General features: G+C 43.4%; 1 protein-coding gene across 1 annotated transcript in view; it reads right to left on the bottom strand.

Annotated features, from left to right (window-relative positions):
• The window catches only part of TTC6 (tetratricopeptide repeat domain 6), a 119,920-nt gene extending 114,769 nt beyond the window's left edge, over nt 1-5,151 (bottom strand). The window contains exon 1 of the mRNA XM_018564481.1: nt 4,954-5,151. Coding sequence (XP_018419983.1) covers nt 4,954-5,151 — 198 coding nt within the window. The remainder of the gene's footprint in view (nt 1-4,953) is intronic.
• Nucleotides 5,152-10,178: the final 5,027 nt, after the last annotated feature.

Genomic DNA, 10,178 nt, shown 5'->3' with positions numbered 1-10,178 from the left:
CAGACAGCCCCCCGTCAGGAGAGATGAGAGACCCCAGGGATGCAGCCCACCTCCCTGCAAAACAGGTATGCAGGAGAGGGGGCAACGTTTTATTTATTCATTTTTATTAGTAGTTCTGTGTGTGTGTAATGTGTGTGTTTTAATAAGTGCGTGATGAGTGTGTTTCATTACGTGTGTATGTATTTTATTAAGTGTATAAATGTTTAAATATGCGTGTTTCCCTATTTTGCCTAAGGCCCCATTCACACTGTGCGTAAAATCCCGCTATTTCTCGCATTTTTGCCGCGCGATATCGCAAGAAGTCGCCGGCCAATGTTATTCAATGGAGCTGTTCTAATGTACAGCTCCATGTCGCCCGTCGCTTCAGCAGGACCCTTTTTCCCGCGGATGTCACGCGATGTTTCTCTTTTTTAATGCAGCCCGACGATGAAGGTCGCGCGATCGTCGCTGGAACATCGCCCTGAACAGTCGCGCTATCCCGGCCCCGCTTGTAAGGTATGTCGCTTGGTGTGAATGGGGCCTAAGGTAGTGATGTTGAACGTTTCTTAAACCCGAGCGCCCGTACTGCAATACAGTACTAAACTTATTTTCTGCGCTGGCACAATGAGGTAAATACATTGATTATGCGTTGCAGTTTGGGCACTCGGGTTCAAAAAGGTTCGCCATCACTGGCCTAGACTATTTCTACTGGCCAGTAGTATAGAGAGTCAAATATTATTTGAGACTGAGACATTAGTATTTCAGTATTCAAAGTGAAGGATAGTATCTGAGGCAGTTTAATATTGCGTATTTCAGTATACGGACAGCCGTGGCTACTGTCAGAATACCCACTGTATATTGTTCAGTGCTATTTTCTTCAATTATTGTGTTTTTTATTGCATTGTCTTACATATATGCACAAATTGTTTGGTAAAACCGTTATAAAACTCTCTAAGGTGTGTTGGTGTGCTGAACATCCTTTCCCTGGTTTGCTCCCGCTCTACATCCTGACACTGTGTGCCATAGTCCCGGGCCCCCCAGAGGATTGGGGCACCCAAAAACCACGGCAGGGAGGTGCAGAGGGGGGAGCAGCACAATCCTGTACAAGCGTTCTGGGTGGCCATACAGCTGCCCAGATCACTTGTAGTTGAAGAGCTGGCCCTGCCTGTCTGACAAAGGTTGCTAGGAAGCCAGCAGTCCTAGCAGCCAATGACTAAAGCAGAGGGAGGTCTGCACTGAGTTATGGCCGGAAGTGGATGCACCAGCCTCGGAGGCCGGTATGTCCACTGTCAGCCAGCCATTACCCATAGCAGGTAGGCGACCGAGATCCGGACATGTATAGTCTCACTTCTTCAAGGGTTTTGCTGACCATACACTGGTAGATTTTCATACGAACATTTATAGGGAAAAAATCTCATCAGAACATTTTGGAATGCCCTCAGAGACTTGACAAATGTCACTTGAAATTTCGCTTGATTTTAACATTCAATTTTGGAATAAATGAAGTTTCTCCTACGAAAAACCACATTCACTGTTAGAAGTTCATTTGTTCAAGAAAATGTTTCCATCCTGCTCCTTAGATTTCTTTCATCACTGCAGTAAAAAACCATTGTTGATTTGACCTCATTAACTATTAGAAAATCACACGGAAAACAATTTTTTTTCAAATTAAATTCTACTGGTGAAGGGTCAGTTTTAGGGCCCATTTACATCAGCCACTGCACTAAAACACACAGCGGCTGGTGTGCAGTGCCCAGCACAGTGCAGATGCCTCAATCCCAGCACATCACACTGTGTACTTTTTTGACATTTCATTCAGTTCTATGGCCACAGCAGGGTGCAATGCAGTTGGACCACTGCCCTAAAAAAAAGTAAGGCATGCCATACTTTATTTTCAGAGCACACTAGCGCGTTCCAACCACAACCCCAACTCATGTGGTGTGAATTGACCCTTAGACGTAACATCCTGTGACAGGACAGGCACAATTCTGCCCTAAGCTCTGTGCCAGCAGAGATTCTGTTTTTATGTCTTTGATTAACATTAGATACATTATCCCCTTTTGTCTCTATTCACTAAACTTCTCCGCCCTTTCTTCCCGTAAAATTTCACAACGTATCTCTCTGCTGATTGTGTGCACACCTGACAATTGATGAATCAATGCTTTGTAAGACCATTCGAATACATAGATGTAAACTGCTAAACTTGCCAAACGATTCATAGTTCTATCAGTCTTGTGACTCACACCTCTGTGGGAAGATGGCTCTACCATTTCCTGCTTCAGCATTGCAGATACTGCATGTGTATTACCTACCTTCGTATTAGACTAGGAATAAGCATGTGTCACTCACCTGTCTGGGCAGTGTGCTGAATGTGTGTCAAAAAACTAGCTGAACAGCATTACAAACTTTTGACAGATATTGTTTTATCTGAAGTTCCACTTAGGGTCCATTCATACCGTACCATTGCATTAATCGTATAAAACCATGCAATTAACGCACACTATCGCACAAAGTACCAAGTGCACGTTATTGCACACTAGATGCATTGAGTTTCCATTCATTTGAATGGCACCCTAATGAACCCCATGGGTGCAACACAACACAGTGCATAGTACTGCAATACTGTACATTGAGGTGGAAAAATAAGTAGTGCATGCACTACTTTTGTTTCACCACAATACATGGAATTGAGGCACCAATTGTGCCTCCGATGCCGGGACATCTGTTGGGGTGCCATTTAGATGAATGCCAGCACAACGCACCTAGTGCACATTAACACACACTAGGTGCATTGTGCAATAGCATGCATCAATCACACAGTGTCACTCAATTAAAGCAACACTATGGTGTTCATGGGCACTTACTGTAAATGTCACATTAAGGCTGGGTTCACACCTGGGCGTTTTTCAGCGCTGATCGAAGCGTTAAAAAACGCTCAGCAAGGGACATACCATAATTTCCTATGGGCATGGTTCCCACCTGGGCGTATTTCAGCCTGTGGAAACGCGCTGAAAAACGCCATACGCCCAAACAAGTACAGGAGCTTCTTTGGGGCATATTTCGGCGCATATCCATTGTTATTCCCGATTGTGGCTCGGGGTTAACAAAGCGGTTACCCCGAGCCACACTCGGGAATACAGCGTAGGTCTTACCTTGTCCGCGATCCCCGCTGTATCCCCCGGCCGCTGCAGTCTTCCGGGTTCCGTCCCTTGCGAGTGCCCGCGTCGCAGGGGTGTGGAACCGTCGGGAAGTTTGAAAGTTTAAAAAAAAAAAACAGAAAAAAAGATAGAGAACATAAAGGAAAAATACATTTAAAAATCATACCGCCAGGGAGGTATAAAAACGAGTGTTTCACTTAGGCCCCGTTCAAATAGCGCAAATGCTTGCATTGAGCAAGCGAGAATCGCAGCAAAATCCGCTCCAAAAAGGGTCCTGCTGTAGCGACACACGACCTGCGACAGCAGGACCCTTTGCCACATTGAGATGCATTGAAGAGCGATATCGCGCGGTATATAGCCACGATATCGTGGGAATTACCGCGCGGTAAATAGCTCAATGTGAACGGGGCCTTAATGAAAAAACGTGATAAAAAACAAGCTGAAAAACGAGCAGAAAAAATGCGCCTATAGTATGCCCAGGTGTGAACCCAGCCTTAAAGATTTGTCATCTCCTTCCTCTTCAGGCACATATTGCTGTCTCCCTAAAATTCTCACTTCAGAGGCAGTAAAGGCACAAAAAGAGAACAAACTGTACAATTCGAGCATTCAGTTATGGCAGCTACAAAGTACAGTTTACCCAAAGGATGTAGAAGTTGCGTAGACTAGACAATTGCAATGGGATATGATGAGGAGGAGGCGGAGGAGGACGATTGTTATTATTTTTTCTTTTAGTGAAAATGTTGTAAAGGACAACTGAACTTTTTACTAATTTAATCAAATGTTAAATATGAACACAGACCTCAGATCAGTGGTGGATAAAGTTATCAAAGGCCTCATGTGTCTAGAAATATTCACATCAGTCCCAGCCCTCAAGGAGCTTATGTAAGGAATAAGGATAAATAAGAAGGTCCCTATCTCACATGCACACACACTAGGGAACATTTACCTACTAGTATGTCTTTGGAAGAAACCTATGCAAGCACAGGGAGAACATGAAAAGTCCCTGCAGGTAACGTTCTGGTGGAGATTTGAACGGAGGAACCCAAAGAAGTCACATGATGAAACGCATTGAAGGGCGGTTACACGCTGACGTCACAAACCAGGAAGTGGGAACAATCTTGCGGCGGCTGGAGCATTGGCTTGACATTCTGCAGTGGCTTGAGCATCGGCTTCAAAGGGCATGTTATACAGTATATGCTGTGACTGAGCGGCTTTTCTTGTGAGTGCTTTTAAACTTTGTTTTAATAAAGTTAATTTTATGGAGTTACGCTATGAATAATTTTAATGTGTTTTCCCCCTGAGCAAATGTGGAGCATGGTGGAGAGGAGAGGAGAAGTGTTATATAAGCTATACACCATTTGAAATATGAAAATAGGATACCACGGTCCTAGGAGACCAGATACTGCATCATAAGGTGGGTGCTTTACGACCATTTTTTGCTAAATGGTCCACCTCATCTGGTAAGTGAGGTTTTGGCAGTGGTGGCTCATACAGATCAGTGTTAATCACAGCAACGTTTTTGTCACTGGACACTTTGAGAGTTTATTAAATGTGGACTACAAACTGTACACCACAGCGCTCAGCCGACCCCTGCTCAGAGATTCTTCATCACCAACTGTTGGAGGATAGGCTGCCATCCTTAAGGCCACTGGGAATTAGCCTCACAAGACATGCAAAACAAGTAAAACAGACATCGCCTTCTCCTCGTATGATAACGTTTATTAAATGGAGTAAATAAAATAACATAGAAAGCTACTCACATGTTAGCATAGGGAATGAACAGTAAGATACACAGCAGGCCCCGGAGGAGACCAACAAGCTGACGCTCTTTGTAGAAAATTCCCCCTTCTTCAGAGCTCTGAAGGAGGGGGAATTTCCTCTGAAACGCATCAGCTTGTTGGAACCTGTTGAAAGCTCTCAGCCAGGGAGGAAGTCGCCCCCACCCCCATGAGATGCCGTCTGAGGGTACTGCTACTTCAGACTGATTCATTATGTGGATGCCCATGGCCTGCATGTTAATGTACAGGCCATTGGCAAAGGTGGGCCAGGGCAATGCAAATCTGCATCTAAGGTTTAATTTATTTATTTTTTCAATTTGAAGGAGGGTTGAGCAGTAACGCATGGATGTTAATGGGCATTGTGTTAAGCAGCTCATTTATCCTGAATGGGCTGCCAGCGCACTCTGGCACATATAAATCCATATATTTCGCATTTCTTTAATGCAGTCCACCACAACACACAAGCAGGCTCACATATGTGCTTTGTGGAGTAGTACTTCAGTGCAAGTATGTTGGGCATCAAGTGCAAAGCCTAGGTGCATTGGGTTGCGTTTAATATAAATGGTACCGCACTGTTTCATGTTTACCACAATGACTTAATGTAAAGGGGCCTTTTGCCTACTTCTTTATAATAAAAGTGAAGTTACCCTATGAGGGTCAAGGTTTATTTCTAAATCCCCCTATCTCTAACAGATATGCCTTTCATAATCCAGCTTTGTAATCCCTAAAATAATATTAGAAGAGCTTCTCTGTGTTTGGTATTATGCACACACACATTTGTAACCAATGCTCTACCATACAATATAGAACGGTGATATTTGGTATGGAATTCTACAGCAATGACTAAAATGAGACCTTCACAGATATGCTGATCACATTCCCAGTTGTAGAAAGCCTAAAGCTGTAAAAAACCTGAATTTTCCCATGAAGACAGCTGACAACTAAATCACTTAAAATCCCCTTAGTTTCTAACTTTATTATACATTGAGCAGCTTCCTAGTAAATCAATGCGTTCAATAAAATGTGCTTCATGACAGCCATTAAACAGATGTTCTGAGGACCTAAAAGCCATTTCAGCCTTATCTGATCTCTTCAGGTGAAGACCTGGCCATGAACCTTTTTTGTGAGAATTCAGGAATTACTAATTGCTGAGGTAAACCTTCTATTGCAATCGTATTGAAAATTTGACCAGACATGCAAGTTAAAGAGGTTATTATTCAGGCTTTTTAAAAGGACATGAGCATTTTGTAAAGAATGACCAACAGTGACCAATCGGAAATCATCTTTGTTCTAACTGATCTAAAGGTGCCACCAAATACAATATAATCAATCACTCCAACTACTGGCATATTTTATGAGAACAGCGTGTAAATAATTAATTGTATTACCAGACATTACTCACATTCTCCTGACAAGCCTGCACCCAATTTGATATCTTCTGCCCCATGTGCTCCAAGATGGAGACTCTCATAGTTTAGAGTTAGGACCGCACTATAAGAGGTGCCTTGGCGCGGCAGTGCGGCTTACACATCCTTTGCAGAAGACGTGTATCCAAACCTCTGTCATTGTCCTTAGTGGTGAGACAAGTTGTTTTACATGCTAGTTTGTGAGTGTGCCATGATGCCTTTCTACTGTTCTATTACTCACATTTACCCCCAACCTCCATCTCCCCTTCAGAACATGTCCAAGCATTCTTTATTTTTCTTGTACCTGTTCCAGCAGCAAGAAAACAAACCAATGTATGCATGTGGAGTAAGGGTATCAGATTTTCTAAATAAATTTTAGGGACACTCCACTGACCGCGCCCACTTCTTAACCACACCACAAAGTCCTGCCCAAATTTAGCCACCCCCACAGTCACACCCACATTTAAGCCACCCTCACAAATCCCACCAAATTTATAAAGACAAAATAAAAAGATCTCACATAATAGGCACCAAGATATGCATATTTTCTCCAGAAAGAATATGTTTATATTGTCCAGCAGAACAATGCAAATTAAATTCCATGACAAGCCTTGTTTTGAAAATAAAACAAACACCGAAAACTGATTCTAGATTGAACAGTAGAATGATTGCAGTGGTAGGCAACTTTGTAAGGCAAACTTTTAAAGCTACCATCTAAACTCTGACATAAAGGTACATTAGTGTCTGATCACCACATCTCTCTGTCTGTAAATTTCCATGGAACAATCTTAATGTACAATAAACCAAAGAACTTTACAATATCTTCAAAAGAATCAGAATTGTTCTGACCAACAGTCCTGGATTCACACAGCAAATTGAAAAACATTTTTTTTAAAGTGAAAGACCAAGGGAGTGTTCATGTTAGGTACAAGTGTCAGTGCTATATACACAGCTGTACAGCAAGTACACAGCTGAACACCTCAGACCGGAATAGCAACACATCAAAATATTAAAAGTTGTCTTTCTGTCACATTGGTCATTATTAAGCAATAACTATTTGGCAGAGTGTTTACAGCACAGCAAATGAGATGGGCACCTCCACCCACAAGAATAAGAAACACATCAAACTCAAAAAAGTTGTCCTTCTGTCGAATTGGTCAGTATGTGAACCAAAGGAAGTAATCCTAAGTAAAAAAGGGAAGGAATCCTGCTGTCCTGGAAAGTCTAAATGATTTTTCCCAGTTATCCTATCTAGCACAGCACATGAGAGGATTAGCGAGGACTCTATTGTTGACCTTTCCTGTGTTTCAATAATTTTTTGCATTGTATCATGAAACATAGGAATAATTAAATGGACAAATTGCAACTACAACAATGTACATGGACCAGAAAACCATTTTTTTTAGATAAGGAAATTTTTCTTCTGAAAAGAAAGCCAGCATCTCCCACCCAGATTTCCAGCAGAAACTTTCTGTCTCAAGGAAGAAGCAAATACTGACCATTTAGGCAGAATGATTTCATTTTAAAGGTTGGTCATGTTTTCCCTGTCTTGGTGAGAGGAGGTGCTTGTGCTGTCCCGGAAAAAGACAAGTGAAGAAAATGTATATGCAGTATTGAAGAATATTGAAATAATATTGAATACCCAAAGGACACCCAAAGGATTTAATGGAATGAACACTTAGTCTTGACCCACTTAGTCTCTGTCTGAACTGCGGTCCGCAAGTGTCAAAAACACTGTGTGGCGGGCTCTCTAATGCCGCTCATACATGCAGAGCGGCGGAGGATGGAGTGGCGCTATCTGGAGGGGGGGGCATGAGGAAGCTTTCGGGCCCCCCCAACAGGCGGAACTCCAGGGCCTGGTCGCAATTGCGACCGTTGCGACCCTGGTAGTTCCGCCAGTGGGTGTAAGATGCTAGAATATCAGAGGTCTTACCTTCAATTTATACAAAATCAACAAGCTCTGTTTCACTTAAAATCTTACAGTTGCTAACCTGGCTTTTGAAAAGAACATAACGAGCAAGAACAGGAAATAATTTCAGATGATGATGGTTGGGTGAATCAATTAGAAAAGTAAAATATAGAGTTGAAGTCTGTCTGTAGATCCTCCATTACTTATTGTGCAAGAACTTTTGTAATTATGGCTTCACATTTTGTTCTTGAACAACTAAATTTATTTTCGGAAAAACTTCTTAATTAAAGTAGACAAACAGTCCATGGACTTGTAACTATGGTGATGTTCAACAGTATGAAATGTACCCTCCTGCAGGGCTAAAGTGGAATTATTTTAGTTTGATTCATACTTTTTGAAAAATGAATCCACTTTATGACTGGAAGTTTGCACATGCATTGCACTCTTGTGTCTCTTGGATGCTATATGTTCTGTCACAGATGTCCTACCAAAACTAGCAAATGTGAATAATACCTGACACATATTACAAAAAGCATCAGTTTGACTTTTGCCTGGGCTGATAAAGCGAAAGCCATTTAGAATAAATTAATTTAAAACACATTTCAGGCCCCCCCCCCCCCGAACGAGCTGCCTCCTATATCGCGGCCACCCCACTCCCGACTTTTCCGGCTGAAGCTGTGGCCCTTCTGGGGGAACCTTTTTCCCTGGAGGAGGTTCCGGGCGCCATTAGGGGACTTCCCTCCGGAAAGAGCCCGGGACCGGATGGCTTTACTGGTGCCTTTTATAAACATTTCCAGGATTTCCTAACCCCCCTGCTTCACACCACCTTTAACGCCTTCTCAGCGGACTGTCCCTTCACCCGCCAGTCGCAAGAAGCGCATATCACAATCATCCCTAAAGCCGGCAAGGATCTGACGCTTTGTTCTAATTACCGCCCGATCTCCCTTATCAACGTGGATCTTAAACTTTATGCCAAGCTCCTAGCCAATCGCCTAGGCCAATACGTCCCGTCCCTTATCCATATAGACCAGGTGTGCTTTGTCCCGTTCCGCGAGGCCAGGGACAATACGATCAAGACCTTAACACTCATGCGTCATGCTAAGTCCGCCGGCCTTCCTATGTGCCTTCTATCAGTTGACGCGGAAAAGGCATTTGATCGCCTTAACTGGGACTTCCTCACTCTCACCCTAGAACAGATTGGACTGCCAAACTCGTTTGTGGGGAAAATCATGGCTCTTTACAACTGCCCCACTGCTCGGGTACGGGTTAATGGCTCACTGTCCTCTCCTTTTTCCATCCGGAATGGAACCAGACAGGGAAGCCCACTATCCCCATATCTTTATATTCTGGCAATGGAACATCTTGCGGAAGCCATACGGCTCAATCAATCAATCCAAGGAATCTGTGTTCGGGATCACCATTACAAGCTCGGACTATACGCTGACGACGTTCTCCTCTACTTATCCAACCCCCATGTTGGTTTCCCCTTGATAGTGGAATTACGAAAGTTCGGTTTCGTCAGCAATTTTAAGGTGAATTTACATAAAACTGAGGCCCTCAACATCTCCTTCCCCTCGACGGAGGTTGCCCACCTCCAGGAGCATTTCCACTTCAAATGGCAGAAATCGGCTATCAGATATCTCGGCGTACTTCTGTCCTCCGATCAGGCAGATCTCTATCGCCTGAATTTTGCCCCACTTCTCCAATCTACTATCTCTCGTCTGCAGACCTGAACCTCTCTCCGACACTCCTGGATGGGAAGGATTGCGCTCTTTGAAATGGACATTCTCCCCCGCTTTCTATATCTCCTTCAGACTCTCCCCATTACCCTACCAGCCCCGTTCTTCCGTCAATTGCGCACAGCGCTGCTTCGGTTTATTTGGAATGGTAAACGCCCGCGACTAGCCTATAACATCCTGGTCCGATCAAAGGACTCAGGGGGCTTAGC

Source organism: Nanorana parkeri, unplaced genomic scaffold, assembly GCF_000935625.1.
Source record: "Nanorana parkeri isolate BGI_ZX_2015 unplaced genomic scaffold, ASM93562v1 scaffold755, whole genome shotgun sequence".
Taxonomy (NCBI): domain Eukaryota; kingdom Metazoa; phylum Chordata; class Amphibia; order Anura; family Dicroglossidae; genus Nanorana; species Nanorana parkeri.
This window is presented reverse-complemented; position numbering and strand designations above follow the sequence as displayed.